General features: G+C 52.6%; 2 protein-coding genes across 2 annotated transcripts in view; both read right to left on the bottom strand.

Annotated features, from left to right (window-relative positions):
* The window catches only part of LOC113479585 (AF4/FMR2 family member 1-like), a 320,468-nt gene that overhangs the window by 166,727 nt on the left and 137,009 nt on the right, over positions 1–16,732 (bottom strand). The gene's annotated exons all lie outside the window — the stretch shown is intronic.
* On the bottom strand, positions 9,962–15,922 carry MEPE (matrix extracellular phosphoglycoprotein). Its single transcript, XM_026847732.1, has 5 exons — positions 15,853–15,922; positions 15,096–15,166; positions 13,270–13,323; positions 12,418–12,510; positions 9,962–12,320 (listed from the first exon to the last, which is right to left on the bottom strand). Exons 2-5 carry the CDS (start codon positions 15,153–15,155, stop codon positions 10,359–10,361), a joined length of 2,169 nt encoding a protein of 722 aa, XP_026703533.1. The 5' UTR covers positions 15,156–15,166; positions 15,853–15,922; the 3' UTR covers positions 9,962–10,358.

Genomic DNA, 16,732 nt, shown 5'->3' with positions numbered 1-16,732 from the left:
GGTTCATTTCAAAATGCAGAAAATGAATCTTGGAAGCACAGCAGAACCAGATATACTGAATAACCACTATTCCACAAAACTGGTGTCTAAGGGACTTGATGAAGGAATCCCTTGACCTCCATTTGGCTGGGGATTTTGGAAGTTGGAGCAAGAAGCCAGCACCAGTTTATTCAGACAGAGCAGAGAAGGCAAGCTCTGACAGAGGGCAGAGCAGAAGAAATGAAACATCAGGGTGGAAACGTACAGAGGAAAAGGCAAGGCTGGAGAAAGAGGAGTGGAAAAAAGGCCTAAGGCAAAAAATGGAAATAGAGGGGAAGAGTCATAAATCTGGCAGGCTTGAAGCACAGGTAGCTGACGAAACTGAGCTGGAAAGGGGGGAGGAAAATCAAAATGAGAAAGAGAAATTGGTTCCAAAAGGCAGAGCTGGTTAGTCAGAGGCAGTGCTAAAGCAAAGGGAAGGACCATGGCCCTGAGCCACCCTGTCCTCACCAGCAGTACACGGCCTTCTGCCCAAGCCTGTGGCCATGGTCCCTGCTGGGGCAGGTCTATACTCCTGCATCAGTGTTGCTTTCATGAGCCCAATCACTTAATTGTATATTATCCTCAGGAAATCAACTTGCAAGCTCTGACTCAGAGCTTGGCGTGATCTACATAAAAAATGTAGAGCGTAAACTTAACTGCTGTTTGTGTCACAAATTCTGGTGTTCACACAGGGCTCTGAATTTCTATAGCTTACCTAAAAGTGGCCCTGCTATCTCTGGCACATACAGTGTGCACTGTCAGCAGGATTCCACTCAAACACACTGCCAACAGCAACTATTTCACCCAATTTCTCCCAAGATGTTTTCCACACATGCCACTACCCCCCACCCTGTGCTGGAGTGTCACCTCATTTCTTCCACAGGCACTTGGGGCCGTGAGACTTCCTGCCAGCCCTCCTGGGGGCCACCAGCTGCTCTCACCTGCCTGCAGGCAGGCAGCTCAGCTCTGCTTTGCTCATGACCCAGCAGTGTTGCCATTACATTCAGCTGCCTTAATAGAAAATAAACAGGGAAGAGTCAAAAGCCAGGGTGTTCCTCAGATACATGACTGATCCTGCTCGAGCACAAGCCTCCCTTTTTCAGCCAAGTCTATTTCTAGCCTACAGATTCAAGCCCCTCTTCATAGCACTTAGGGATATGGTGTAGTTGGGAACTGTCAGTGTTAGGTTAATGGTTGAACTAGATGACCTTCAAGGTCTTTTCCAAGCGAGATGATTCTGCGATTCACTTTCAGATGAGCAAGATGCTTTTTACAGTGCTTCTTTGCACTGCTAAATCTTTGGCCTCCAAGAGTTAACATTGCAACTAAAAACCATATATATATTTAATATATATATATTCCTAAAGTTTGCTCTACATCTCAGACAGAAGTCAGGTGTTTAATGCAAGAAGCAGTGGCTGCAGGCATGTCAATGCAATATGCTGCAGTCAGCGACACTAACTCCTCTGTCTATAACTTTTGGCTACAGGTGGGGTAAGGCAGCCAACAGAAATATAGTAGAACCATAGAATCCCAGGTTGGAGGGGACCTCAAGGATCATCTGGTCCAACCCTCCTTGGCAAAAGCACCATCTAAGACCAGATGGGCCAGCACCCTCTCCAGCCGAATCTCAAAAGTGCCCAGTATTGGGGAACCCACCACTTCCCTGGGGAGATTATTCCAATGGCTGGTTGTTCTCATTCTGAAAAATTTTCCTCTTCTATCCAGCTGGAATGTCCCCAGGAGTAACTTGACCCACCACTCCTCATCTTTTCCAAGTGACTCCTTGTAAAAAGGGAGTCTCCATCTTTGTAGCCACCCTTTAAATACTGGCACGTGGTGATGAGTTCTGCTCCAAGCCTTCTTTTCTCAAGGCTGAACAAACCCAGTTCTCTCAGCCTGTCCTCACCTGACAGGCTGCCCAGTCCTTTGGTCATATTTGTGGCCCTTCTCTGGGCCCTCTCCAGCCTGGCCACAGCTGTTTTGTGTAGTGGAGACCAAAACTGAACACAGGATTCCAGGTGTGGCCTGACGAGCGCTGAGTAGAGTGGGATAACAACTTCTTTATCTCTGATGGAGATGCCCTTCTTGATGCAGCCCAGCATCCCCTTGGCTTTGCCGCAGCAGCTCACTGTTCGCTCATGTTGATCTTCTTGTCCCCTCCAGGTCCCTTTCCACAGAGCTGTTCCCCAGCCAGGTAGATCCCAGCCTGTGCTGCACTCCCGGATTATGCTTTCCTGGGTGCAAGACCTTACTTTTGTCTTTGTTGTACGTCATAAGGTTCTTATTAGCCCACTCTTCCAGACTATCCAGGTCTTCCTGCAGGGTGGCTCTCCCTTTGCAAGTGTCCACCTCCTGACTCAGTTTGGTATCATCAGCAAACTTCATCAGGGAATACTTGATCCCATCATCCAGATCACTTACGGAGGAATTAAACAGAGTTGGGCCCAATATTAATCCCTAGGGGATCCCACTTGTGACATGTTGCCAGTTTGAAAAGGAGCCATTTTCCACCACCCTCTGGGTGGGGCCTGGCAGCCAGTTACCCGCCCACTGCACAGACCCCTTGTCTACACCATAACACACCAGTTTCTGTAGGAGGAGGCTGTGGCCAACTGTATCAAAAGCCTTGGAGAAATCCAGGTAGACAATGTCCACTGCCCGCCCACATCAACCAAGCGGGTTGCTTTGTCATAGAAGTGATCAGGTTTGTACGGCACAGTTTGCCCTTGGTGAATCCATGCTGGCTTTTCCCAATCACATGCTTCATCACATATCATTCATGCGATAGCCCCCAGGAGGATTCCTTCTATAACTTTCCCAGGGACTGAAGTAAGACTGATGGGCCTGTAATTTCCTGGATCCTCCTTTAAACCCTTCTTGTAGATGGGGTGACATTAGTCTTCTTCCAGTCTTCTGGGATGTCCCCTGATCTCCATAACTTCTCAAAGATGATGGAGAGCGGCCTTGAAACAACATCAGCCAGCTCTGTTAACACCCTCGCCTCGGGTAGATATTGTCAGAGCCCATCAATTTGTAGGGGTCAAGCTCCTGTAATAGTTCACATACCAACTCCTCCATCACTGACAGTGGGTCTGTGTTTGCATCAACCTGGATTTTTGTTCCCAAGGCCTGGGGCAAACAGTGCTGGGAAAGATGGAGGTGAAGAAAGTGTTGAGAACCTCTGCCTTTTCAGCGTTGTTGGTGACTAATTCACCCCTCCTGTTGAACAGTGAGCTGATATTTTCCTTCTGTTTCTGCTTGTTGCTTATATACCTGAAGAACCGTTTCTTGTAGCTTTTGACATCTCTGGCCAATTCTAATTCAAGCTAAGCTTTTGCCTTTTTAACTGCATCTCTGCAGTTGTAGTAGTAGGAAGACATGCTCCTTGGCAAGGATGACCTGAACAAAACAAGCTGTGTTTAACATGTGATGGCTGGTCCACATCATCGCTTCCCGCAGCAGCATCCCCTGGTCTCTGCCAGACAATCATTACATGCTTTTGTTAGATTTCTATATATTCTCTTTTCTGTAAATTTGAAGAGGACCTTCCCTTCCAGTAAATTACAGCTTTCTTTTGGCTTTCAGGCCAGTCTGAAGCTCATGTTTTCATACAGTCTGAGTTGCTTGCGTTTGGCTTTTCCGAGGCGCTGACTGCGGAGAAGGTTAAGCAGTTTAGCGGTTGAATTGCTGGTACAAAAACAAGCCTACAGATTTCTGATCCAGAACACACACCAAAACAACACATTATAGAGAAACAGTCCAGCAGGAGCCAAGTATACATGCTATCGCATTACACACCCCCAGTGTTTATTTACAAAGCAAGCCAAGTAGGACTGCCATCCCTCCGGGTTTCCTTAAATGTGTATTTTTCATGCCCAGAAATTGTCCTTGGATCAGGTTTTTGATGGGAGGGGGGTGTAAAGCAGCCGTCCATGGAGGACCTGTGGACAGCAGGCTTCACCAGCTCATCTACCAAGAGGTGAAATGCTGGTTTGCATGGGAAGGCTTGTCCACAGCTGCTGCAAGCTCTAAAATAACCAAGACAACAGCAGATTTTCTGCCCTTGTGCTGTGGCTTTCCATCCAGAGAGCACACCCATCATCCCACCTGGGGGACCTCAATTATCACCACAGAAGAAAACACCTTTCCAGTGTTTCCAGACTCTGCAGCTTCACACAGCCACCCTGCGTACCCCAGTCCACAAGCTACAGCCCTTCACTGAGCTGCATCAGCACACTTCGAAATCTACGGGAGTATTTCCAAGTTTTGAAGTGGACTGGTCCAAGGATTGTGAGCAGTAGCAAGGTGAGCAAAGTGGTGGAAAAAATGCTCCCAAAATGGAAATATCCCCTAAAGGCTGAGGAACTTGATATCAGTACCCGGAGGCACATATCAAAGCCTCTGCTAGCTTTTTACAATTTCACAAAAGCCTGAATTTTTCTACCCTCCTTATTAGAGAAAAAACACTTTTTCCCCAAGAGAAGGCATGGTTTAAATCTCACTTCAGCGGGGCTATAGAAGTTAGACAAAGCAGGTAAAAGCCCTTCCCTTTATGAAAATGCCTCTGTATCCTCTAAGAGCTGAAACAGGCTGAATATTAATAGCCATTTTCCAAAGCCCCCAAACCCCACTATTTGTCCAAGGGCTCAAAGTCCTCTAGACCTACGGATCCAGGGCAACAGGTTCCCAAGTACCTAGGTGACAGCATGGTCACCACCAGATTAACAAAGCACTGGGAGGTGACTGAGACCAGTTACAGACTGGGACAGCGAGGTGAGATAATTTACTCAGCGTGCCCTGGGGAGCCGAGGATGTCTGCGAGGTGCCTGCAAGTCTGCAGATACCCAAGCGCAAGCTGCAGCATACAGCTCGCTGCATCATATAATCCCTGATGCAGCCACAAGGCATAAAGCTACAAAGAATAATTACAAAGAGAACCAGTTTTAAGACACATAGCAAAGGTTTAGTGTTTTTTTTGTTGTTCCCCGTCCTCTCCATAGAGCAAAGTCAGCCAGGTTCCCAGTCCCTGACCTGCCCAGGTAAAAGCCAGTCCTAGGCAGGAGAGCTCAAGAAAGGCAAGGCAGGGCAGGCTGGGCCTTTGTTCCTCTCTGCTCAGCAAACCCAGGAAGACTCGGCCCTGCTCACACCTCGCTGCTGGTGTTGCTACAGTGCTAGCAGCCCCTCATCCAGGAGCAGGGGATGCTCACCTTGGGGGTCTTAGCACCCGCAGCTCCCTGGGCAAAGGGGCCGGTACCAGTGTCTAGGACAAGGAGCAGCTCACAGCGTGAAAAAACCTTTGCAGCTGGGTGTGCTTTGGGGAAAGGAGCCTTGCCCAGCTGGTCTGCTGTGGCAGTCCCCAGTTAGGGTTCACAGCTAACCCTCACCTGTCTCACTTGACTCAGGGGGGACCTGACCCCCTTTTCACCCAACACCAGCTTTTTTCAGTACTGCTGCACACACTGGCCCATGTGCAAAAGCAACATTAACAGAAATCCACTTTTGCAGAATCCGAGGGGTTTCCACTGCCACAGAAAACCCTCTGCACCTCACTTTTAGGCTCCAGAAATTGGTGATAGCCCACAATAGCAGATGTTGCTCCTCTAAGCATGACATTTACCTGAATAAACAACCATCCATACTTGCCCAGCCACATCCTCATAATTAGTATTTATAAGGGAAGCTGGGATTTCTAGGGACAGTTTCTTTCTGCTTCTGTATGGCCGGAAGGTACTCTAGTGTACATATCATGCTTCACTTGGGTTCACTCCCTTACAGGGTGGGATGAGTGACCCTAAAGGACTTCAGCAACAGCCTCTACTGTCCCCACATTAAGAAATGCTTGCTAATAAATCACTGCTGCCCTTCAGTAAAAGAACAACACATGGGAACAGGAAGTAAATGCATATATATTAAAGGTCTAAATGAGTTTTCCCCAAAATACACAGCTCAGCAGTTCCAAAGAACAAAGAGTGACAGAGGAACACTTCCCAGACCTGGCAGCCACCTCTAGCCCAGATGTAAAGCTTGCTGTGGGTGTTGAGGTGTGAGAGGTGGCAGCAAGCCACCCTGCCAGCTCCTACCCTGCCAGTGCACATCAGCCCAGCCTTCACTGCAAGGAAAAATAAGCTCCCTGCTTTGCCCCGATACTCTAGGAAAACCCTTTCATGGGGAAACTGGCAGTTTGTCTGTTTAGTGGCTACTTGTGCTGTTTGCCAAGTGAATTTTGGAAGAGCATAACCAGGCACCTCAGTGGGGTTGAGGAGAAGGCTCAGGGTGAGTATCCCAAGATGCTGTGTACCCCAGGATGTAGAGCCAGAGTCACCACATGAAAATTCCAGGTGCTTTAACAGCAGCTGTGCAAGGAGGTAGTACTGTTTTATAAAGGTATGCCATTTATACCTGAACTAGCCAGTTCTATACCTGACCTTGCTGCTTAGGCAGGGGTCCCCAGGAGCTCAGGGCAGCAGAGGGGCAAGAGGTCAGCAATGCTCTTCCCGGCACCAGGTAGAGCTGGGCACCATTCAACAGGCACAAAACATTCTCAGCAAAAAGCTTCTTATTCCACTAGGTGGTGCCCAGGCCTTGCTTAAGGATGTTGCTTCATGGTGTGGACAAGGATGCAGCCAGGACTGGGGCTGGAGGCATCTGGGCACCACTCTGGGGTCCTCATGGGGCTGCAAACCCACCATTCACAGCCCTGCAGTGGCGAGACCCCAAAATTACATCCTTTATTTCCCAGGTAATAGTGTATGCCAATCCTGAGCTCCATGGAGCATTGCCCATCTCCATCAGACTTGGGGTGTAGCAATTCTGGGACAGGTCACCCAGCCCAGGCTGCCAGCAGCCCCATGGCCCCTTCTGCTGTGAACTGGGTGGGCCAGCACAGGAGGTCCCTGAGCCTTTGGGGTTTTTGTGGATGCTGTTGTGAGAGATGAAAAACAGGCCTGCAAGAAACACAGACTGAGAAAAACAACCTGAGAAAGAGATAAAAGTTAGCAGGAGGAGTGGAGGCCCTCTGAGCTAAGGAATGACTCAAACACTCACAAGTAACAAAACTATCTCCTTCTATGGCAAAATGACCCGATTATTGGACAAGGGAAAGGCTGTGGATATTGTCTACCTGGATTTTTGAAAAGCATTCGACACAGTTTCCCATAGAATTCTCACAGAAAAACTGGCTGTCCATGGCCTGGGTGAGCGAACGGTCTGCTGGGTCAAACACTGGCTGGATGGACAATCCCAGAGAGGGGTGGTCAGTGGAGCTAAATCCAGCTGGTGGCCGGTGACAAGTGGTGACCTCAGGGCTCCATGCTGGGACCATTTCTGTTCAACATCTTTATTTTTATTGATGATCTTGATAAGGACATAAGTGTATCATCACAGCAGATTCTCAGATGACACCAAGTTAAGCAGGAATGTCGATCTGCATGAAGATAGGGAGGCACTTCAGAGACACCTGGATAGATTGGATCAGTGGCCAACGTTAATGGGATGAGCTTCAACAAGGCCAAGTGCCAGGTCCTGCACTTGGGCCACAACAACCCCCTGCATGGCTACAGGCTTGGGCAGGTGTGGCTGGAGATGTCTGGAAGAAAAGGATCTGGGGGTTCTAATTTACAAGCAGCTGAACATGAGCCAGCAGTGTGCCTGGGTGGCCAAGAAAGCCAACGGCATCCTGGCTTGTATTAGGAATAGTGTGACCAGCAGAAGTAGGGAGGTGACAGTCCCCCTGTGCTCTGCACTGGTGAGGCCACACCTGGAGTGTTGTGTCCAGTTCTGGGCACCTCAATATGAGAGAGATCTCGAGTGGCTGGAGCGAGGGCAGAGGAGGGCAACGAGGCTGGGGAAGGGCCTGGAGAATAAATCCTGTGAGGAGCCAGGGAAGGAGCTGGGGCTGTTCAGTGTGAGGAGGAGGAGGCTGAGGGGAGACCTCATCACTCTCTGCAGCTCCCTGAAAGGACACCCTGAAAGGTGCTGGGCTCTTCTTACAGGGGATTACTGACAGAACAAGGGGGAATGGCTTTAAACTGCAACAGGGGAGGGTCAGACTGGACATTAGGAAAAAAATTTTCACAGGAGTAGTCAGAGAGTGGAATAGGCTGCCCAGGGAGGGGTGGAGTCCCCATCCCTGGGTGTGTTTAGGGGTCGTTTGGATGAGCTGTGGGGGAATGTGGTGTAGGGGAGAACTTTGTAGTCAGGCTGAGGGTTGGACTTGATGATCCCAAGGGTCTTTTCCAACCTGAATGATTCTGTGATTTTATAGTCCCAGGGTGGATAGTGTGGAGGTTGAAGCTGATGAGGCTGCCCCAATAACACAGGATGCAGCTGGGGGGGGCAGCCCTGTGGAGACAGGACGGTTCTGCTCTGGGGCACCTGGGCAAGTTCCAAGGGGCATCTGTCCAGTGAATCACCTTTGCTTCGTTATCCATGAAATGCATGTTAAAGTTATCACCCCTCAATATGCTAACGAAGACTAGCAAGATCATGCTAATTGCATCATCCCATGAAACACCTTACCCCTCCCCATCCATGGGATACGTAGGTATGTGGGTCGACCCAAGAGACGGACCCAAGTAAAGTGGGTATAAATCAAAGGGGGCAAGGACAAGGGGTGGTTTGGAGAGTGCAGCGAAGGGAAGACGACGGCTGCCTCCTGGAAGCCTCACTGGCGGGATTAACACAGGAACCCAGACCGGTGATCTCTTTTCCTCTATTCCCTCCATCTCCCTCCTTTCCTTTTTCCCCTTTACCACCATTAAGCAATGCAAGGCATACTGTACTGCTTGCCACAACTTGTTATATACTTAGCCAATTATTGTGTGTCCAATCAGTACATTGTGGGAAGTTAATAAATGTCTGGACTTTGAGACTTGTCTCACCATTGCCTACTCCATTAGGGATTTATGAATCTGAGTCACTTGTGTCCCTCGTCTGAGCGGGATAGGACAGCTGTCAACGCCTGGGAAGGTGCAGGCAAATCCCTGCCTGAGGCTGCTTAAACTTCTGTGTCCCACAATGCTGGCACCAACAGCCTGATGCTCTGGCGTGGGGTGTAGTGGGCATGGGCGATTTTTGATCCTTTCAGCTGGAGAGCACAAGCTCTAGCGAGGCAGAGCCCTGACAGCTCGTGCTACTGATCGCACCAATGAGATACACAGTGTTTTCTTTGTCCTGGTGGTCCCAGAATCAATTGCCCATGCACCATCCCTAAGAATTGACTTTACCCTGACTTCAGTGGCCCGCAATGGGACCTGTGCCTTCCCTGCGGGCGGCCGTGTGGAGGGCAGGGGAGCAGACGTGCTGCAGATACATCACTGACATCATAGATGCTCCCACCCCGTCTCCCTCCTGCACATGCTGAGGGTGGCACCCCTCTCCACGAGGCTCAACGCCGCTCCCGCTGTGCTGTTTGCTTCGGCAGGCCCATTTTAGCAGCTTCTCGGGCAGAAAAAGCAACCTGCAATTGCATACACAGTGATTAACTCCAGGCACAGCTGGTGGCACGACTCCGGCGTGTCAAAGCTCACGTGCAGAGGCCAGCGGTGGGAATGGCAGCAGCACGGCTGGGGCGGTATGGTGCTGCTGGAAGTCCAGTGCGCCCAACAAGTGCCCCGGCAACGTACTGGGGATTTCTTGCTGTGGGAGGTGGACAAGCCGAGGCGAGTGATGCTTTGTGGAGCTTCCAAGCAAGGACAAACTTCCTGGGGAGGTGGGTGGCCCTGAGCAGGAGCCGGTGGGGTTTGATACACCAAGGGAGGGATGTGCAGGGCCAGTTGGCCAAATTGCAGCCAGCCAGAGGTGATGGCTGTGCCAGGATTGCACTGGGACCAGAAAATCCCCTGTGCCTGGGGACCAGACCCCCTGCAGCACACTGCTCATGGCAAAGCAGCTGCCTGAAGTCCTGCTGCAAACACCAAAGTTAGCAGGGCCTTAGGTGCAGAAATGCCTTTATTTCTCTATTAGGCTGGAAGTGAAACCACAAGGACAGAGGCTTTTTCTCACCGTTTATTGACTCGCTTCGCATCAGTGCATGAACAATGCTACCCTATGCTGTGTAGCACGACTGCTGTTACATAGCTGTCTAGCACAGCAAATCCATGCGTTGCCATCACAGTGCCAGATGCAGCCCCCCTCAAATTAACAGCAGGGTTGCACGAACCAGTGATTTTTGCCTACTGGACTGCGAAGCACTGCGTGACCCCCAGGAATGTGCAGGGTGCCCCTCACCCAGGCAAGAGCAGCCCCCACAGCGGGGATGCTGGGGGAGGGATGACATGTGGGACCCCCCCCAACTCCACCACTGGAGCCCACCGGGGTGGATACCAGGCAGCCTCTCAGAGGGCCCAGCGGCTGTGGGGGTGCCCTGGGGCTCCCCACTCTGAAGGCTGCTGTCCCATCTGTCGACTGTCACTGCGGCTGCCCTGCTCCCCCTCGGAGGACTGGCTGCTGCTGTCTGCGCTTCCGAGGCCAGTGTAGGGGCCGTGTGGGCCACCTCCTGCCCCGCTAAGGGCGTAAAAGGACCGCTCACGGACGTGGAGCTCATCCGCACGCTTCACCTGGTCCATCTGCCTGCTGTGGCCCAGAGCTGCAAATGCCCCTGGCGCCCCAGTCCCTGGCCTCCTGCCACGGTGCCCAGAGAGGCGGCCACCCCTAGTCCCCACCACTGCTACCCTGGCCTTGCCACCTTGCCCTCGCTCCCGGCCTTTATCCATGGCCACGCCACCTCCAGCTTGCCCTGCCTGCGGAGAGGGGCTGCCCCCTGCTTCGGTGGCATGCAACCTGCCCCCAGCATCGCCACCGTGGCCACCAGCCCTTGTCGGAGCCCTGCTCGATGCCTGGCTGCTGGCTTTCCCATGTGGGGACGGCACTTTGTCTGTTCTGAATGTCTTGTCCAGCCCTGCTCCGCCCAGCTGGACCCTCTCCCCCACCCTGGGCTGTCCCTCCCTGTGGGGCTGGGGGGTGGCTGGCCCCATTTCCCCACTCCCCCCTCTCCCTGCCACAACACTCTTGCCTGCCTTGTGGCCACTGGCTGTCCCCAGGGCTGTGGTGCAGTCCCCCTCACTCACCCTGGGGGAGGCCACAGTGGTGCCCAGGTGGATGCTGGCCCCCCCAGCTGGGAGAGCAGCTGCAACCTCCTCCTCAGCCTCCTGGCTGGGGGTGGTGACAACCAGGCCGCTGGGCCTCCCCTCGAACCTCTTCCCCTCACCTCTTGCCTCATCATCGCCACTCCCACGGATGCCAGCCCCTGTGGGGACAGTAATGTCACCACCAGAGACCCTCCAGGGGCTAGGGGCCACCAGTCCTTCTCCATCACCAATGGTGGTTGCACCATCCTCATCATCTCCTGTGGGACGACCAACCCTAGGGCTGCTGGTGACGCTGTCCCCATGGCTCAGGGAGGCTGTGGTGGCCAGTCCTTCAGGCTGCCTGCCAGCAAGGATGCCATCATTGTCATCGCTATTGTGTGCTGCAGTGACACCCAACCTGGGCAGGGGGCTGCTGGTTCCCGCCGTGAGGGTGCTGTCATCCTCACTGCCAATGGTGGCACCGGCCTGCGTGGTTTCTTGCTCCCCCACATGAATGTTGGCCCTCCCAATGAAGATGTTGACTTCATCATCCTTGTCTGGAGAGATTTGGGTGAAGCTGGTGCTGCCCACATTCCCACCGGTGACAGTGACACTGCCCGAGTCGGGGATGTAAGCATATTCATCCACACCTTTGGCGTCAACTTGGACATCCTCCATCTTCTCACTGACAGAGGCGAGAGTGGCACCTCCCATCCCTGTGCCCCACATAACACCCTCCTGCCCTTGGGCAGGGATGGTGGCCTCGCCGCTGGCCTCATCCCCAGCCCCTGTGGTGGTGGTGTCCCTCTCCCTCCCAGTTGTCATGGCCCCCTCCATTGGAACCCCCCTGGGGGCACCATCATCCCTGTCATCACTCCTGACACCAGACCTATTCCCTGCCATGGCCTCGCCAGGGCGTCCACCCTGGGGAAGAATGGAAATGCCACCATCGACTTCAACCACCAAATCCAGGTCACCACTGCCCTCTGTGCTGGCCGGGGTGGGAACCACGACGCCAACACCACTGCGCGCTCGCGTGCCGGTGCCCGGGCGAGGACTGTGAGCACCCCCAGCGACGCCTGGGGTGCTGTGATTTTCAGGCTTGAGGATGGTCCTGTTCTCCATTGCATCGGTGCTGCCATTGTCACCGTCCTCCGTTGGCCCCTGCCGGACATTGTCCTCACCCAGCCGGTGGCCGGAGACAGTGGTCTGGCTGTCAGCCTCTTCCTTCTGTGTGGTACACACAAGGCAGAGGTCAAGGCCAGCCCCAGTGCCTGCCAGCAGCGCGGGGTGTTGTAGCCAAGGTCCCGCCTGGCTCCCTCCTTACCTTTATCTGAGTCTGGTTCCTCCGCGTTGAAAACTTGTAGACATATTTGAAAATGTAGAAGCCATGCTTGGTATTGCAGCCTTTCAGCAGTATCTGTTGGGGAAGAAAATAACCAAACCCCACAATTTTCTTATTAAATGCAATAACAGGAGCTTCCCTTGCTATGTCTGACACCGCAGGAGGGTCCCACCAGCATCCCCTGGGGCCTCAGGGAGGGTGGTACTTCCCACCACCTCCTGGCCACCAGCACGGGCAGGGACCTGGGCAGGATGCATGTGCTCACCTCCTGAGCTCTGGGGTTTGGTTTTCCCTTGGGCTCACTTTCTGCCCTTGCATGCTTTCAGGATCTGTGGGGTTTTGTTTTGCAAGATAGCTTATGGCTTGAATAAACAACTTCATTGATGGTCCCATCAGACATGGGCGATGGGACTGAGGGTGTTCAAAGCACTGGCAGGACAGCAGCTGGCTTCCAATAGGCAGAACCAGGCATTTACTTCCACACTACTCATCTGAAATTTGCTGCTGATGTATTTTACACCAATACACTTTGAAAAGACCCCGTAGTAGCTGGGCCTGGAACATTTACAAACTCACCTGTGGGTACACCAAGCATTTGTGGTCTGGGGCTGGGCACAGGCAGAGGAGCAGCCTGTGGGTGGAAGCCCTTCCCTCCCCTGAGCACCTCACACCTTTCCCCTCCCTTACTCTTTGTAAGGGTTGCTCGGATGCAAAGGGACTGCCAGTTTCTTTTTCCACAGCTCACTGGGGGTCTCCTCCAAAAGCAACTCTTTCTCCCTGTGCCCCCAGTGCAGGGCACCCCACAGAGTCCAAATGGGGCAGGGTGGGACATACCCGGTGCTGTCCCACACAGTTCCCAGCAGCTCTCCCAGGCAGCGGTGGTGGCACCTGTGGGCAGTAAAACACAAGTGAGAGCCGACATGTCAAATGCTGCCCGATGTCCAGGCAGCTGCCAGTGCCCACTGCCAGCTGCCTGCCCTGCCCAGCGTGATTTAGTATGCTGGACAATAGCTATGCAGGACAAAAATTATATTTATCTTAGTCAGCCTTTTTTTTTCCGTTCCATCTGTCGGAATTTCCCATGAGGAGAGCTGGGAGATGATTGCAGGCATCCCTCCGGCCCCGTTACCCACGTGGGTAAGGCGAGCATCCTCTCCCTGCCTCCCTTCCTGTGGCTCCCCTCGGGCTGTTCCCAGGCCAAAAGCTCTGGGCAGATCCCAAATCCACAGAAATCAAGGGGAAGAGTTACACCGTGGCATGATGGGGAATGTCACTGTGTCCAGGGAAGGGTGGGAAAACTGTGTTGGTAAGCCAGTAAATTCCCAGGCACTGCCTGGAGAGCCAGCTTAAAGCAAGCAGTAATAGGAAAGGTTAAAACCTCATTTCCAGGGTCTGAAAAGTTTTGCAAATTCTGCTACATCATGCTTGCACCACACGCTACTTTTAATAGGATATTGTTGCTCTGCAAATACCCTTTTTACTGGATTCTGCTGTGGAATATTTTTATTGCAGAGCAGTTTTAATACACGGCACCACTGCTCACACCACAGTGCTCCTATTTTACAGCTGAGATCTGACTGCACTGGGAGCCTGGAGCTGGTTAACTCAGTGGTGATTCTCAGTGTTCACTGGGCGACTGAGCAGCAATGCCTGCACCCTCACAGCCAAGTTTCTGTATGTGCTTGCAAGCTCCTGGCTTCCCCTGATTGTTTCTGGCATCTTTTGTGATGTAGTGGCCAGTGCATCTCTCAGGGATGGGGGACCCGGAGGTGGGAGCATCCTCTGAACCCCACCAAGCCATTTCGGGGCATCCTCTATATGCCAGAGCAGGAGATGGCCCTGTGGAGGGGAGGACCCTCCAGTGTGAGCAAAATCAGCCACTGAAGCACATCAAACCCAGCTGAAAGGGACAGAAATACACCCCAGAGTATTATATATTCCTGGCTTATTCAGCGTCAAATGCTAGATTACAGCCCCGGTTACGCAGCAGAGTGTTAACCAGCTCTCTTCTGTGCCCCCATCTGAAAAGCAAATCTGCTCTGTTTTATTGCCTGCCTGATGCTGCCTTGTGACAGACCCAGTTGTGCAAGCTTGTCCCAGGAGATAAAGGACACAGCACGGCCCGGGGCCCAGCCCTCAGTGAAGATGTGGTTTCCCTCCTTCATACCCTGTCAGAAAAGCCAGCCTTTGCTAGGCGCAGACTTTCACTCTAGCTGTGTATTTTGTATGCTGGGTAACAGTTATTCAGGACAAAACCAGCTGCTATTATATTTATCTTAGTTTGCCCTTTTGTTTCCGTTCCATCTGTCGGAATTTCCCATGAGGAGAGCTGGGAGATGATTGCAGGCGTCCCTCCGGCCCCGTTACCCACGTGGGGAAGGCGAGCATCCTCCCCGTGCCTCCCTTCAGGGACCCAGACCAGCCCTTTCACAATGCCCTAAAATTAAAGGGACAAGCTCAGGTGCCTTCACTGCTAATACATATTTTTTTCTGCTGGATTCACCTCTGCACCAGCACCACAAAACCACCCCAAGCCCCAGAGGTGCTATAAGCAAGTACAACCCCTCTTTTCCTGCTGCTGAAATCATGCCAGGCTGCACTGGGTGGCACACCCCACGCTTCTGGCAGTGTGCTGGGAAGCTGGGGAGAGCCATACTCACGGGTGTCAAGAGGGCTGTGCTGAGCAGGCACAGACACAGGCACACGAGGGCTGTTTGCATCTTGGCAGCTCCTGGGGGGCACAAAGCAAAGAGTCATTTGCAGTCCCTAACAGTCTCAAAAGCTCCTGCTGTCCCAAAGGCTCCATGGCGGTGGGGTTATCCAGCGACGCTGGCTTTTGCCAACTTTTGTGGTGGCCCTCAGCATCGCTCTGCCTCTCTGTGCTCCTTGACGCACAGGCAATGCCTTGTGCATACAGCAGTGAGGCGAGGACGTGTGCGGCCAGCAGCACCCAGTGGGCACGCTGATACCAGGTGTTAAAGCTTCTTAATCACTTTGTCAAAGCAGCTTTGGTGCAATAAATGACCATGAAAACCACTGCAGGCTAAGCCATACATTCATAAATCTGAATTAAGAAACCTGCAAGCTGTTTTCAACAGGAGACAATATCTCTGTTGGCTAATAATTCTCATTTCACCTGGCCACCCTGGCTTGGGCTCCCAGGTGCAGCCTGGGGGCTACTTTCAGCCATTGCTACAGAAAACACTGGAATTAAATTCACACACAGGGATCAGGAGTACAAAGCAACACAGGCTCAAGAGACCGTGATGCAGAGATGCGCAGAGTCACAGCTTGGGCCACCTCCCCATCCCCACCGCGGCTTGCCCAGAGTGAAAGCAGGAGATGCCCTGATCAGGGGTGACAGAGCCAAAGGGCTGAGGAGAGAGACAGGGCAGGCAGACTAGGTAAGAAGATTACCTTTTGCCGTCGGAGGCAGGTCTCAGCAGCAGACCTTGGAGGCTGTGCCCACTTTGCTGAAATTTAAAGTTGGCCCTGGGCACGTGGAGCCAATCAGCTCTTGCCCAGGGACATTTGTCAGGGCTGGCAGTGCCCGCAGATAACTAGGGGGAGTAATTTCCAGCTAAAAATGTGTTTGTGGTGGAAGACAGCTATCAAATGTTCCACCTGGCTGGATAAACAGAAAGCACAGTTTATAAATATCTGTTCTGAAGGCGAAATTGCTCGATGATTAGCGCAGATCTTAGCGTGGCACACATCCAGCCCAGTTATTGATAAGAGGGGGTGCAGCGGGTTGTAGCGTGCTCACCGTGATGGACATGGGAAAGCTGGCAGGGCTGCAGAAAGGGAAAGGTGATAACCCTGAACCTTCCCCATTTGTGGTCACAACCAGCACCATGGAGCAGTGCTGCACAAGCTGAGACCTGCTGCCACGCCGCAGCCTCTGACACTTGCTTTTTGGGTTTCAACCTCAACCTCCCTGAGTTAAGCCTGGTGCAAGTGTGAAATAGAAGAGTGCTAAAAAAGAGAAAAACAAAAAAGGATTTTTTCCTGCCCTGCTTGCACAGGTCCATTTGAGCCCACCTTTGCTGTGGGAAGGCGCTACAAGGATGCACACAACATACGTACTCTCCTCCTGCCCCCCCTCTAGCTTTGGTGGGATTGCTGGTCGCCCACACAGATGCCATGTGGGGGGTTCCCACTGCTGTGGCCAGCCCGGTGCAGCCACTCACTGTGGTGATGGTGACAGCAGCTCCCATCCCACCTGCCACCCTGCCCCTGGGAGCAGGCATGACTGCTGCGTTAGCACCAGAAATGATTAAACTATCAGCAGCCAGCC

This window comes from Athene cunicularia (assembly GCF_003259725.1).
Source record: "Athene cunicularia isolate RWA chromosome 4 unlocalized genomic scaffold, athCun1 chr4_part2, whole genome shotgun sequence".
Taxonomy (NCBI): Eukaryota; Metazoa; Chordata; class Aves; order Strigiformes; family Strigidae; genus Athene; species Athene cunicularia.
This window is presented reverse-complemented; position numbering and strand designations above follow the sequence as displayed.

Coding starts and splice junctions, on each gene's coding strand:
- MEPE (XM_026847732.1), bottom strand. CDS start 15,155: ATGCAAACAGCCCTCGTGTGCCTGTGTCTGTGCCTGCTCAGCACAGCC. Junction 13,324..15,095: donor GCACAGCCCTCTTGACACCC/GTGAGTATGGCT, acceptor TACTGCCCACAG/GTGCCACCACCGCTGCCTGG. Junction 12,321..12,417: donor GGAACCAGACTCAGATAAAG/GTAAGGAGGGAG, acceptor TGTACCACACAG/AAGGAAGAGGCTGACAGCCA.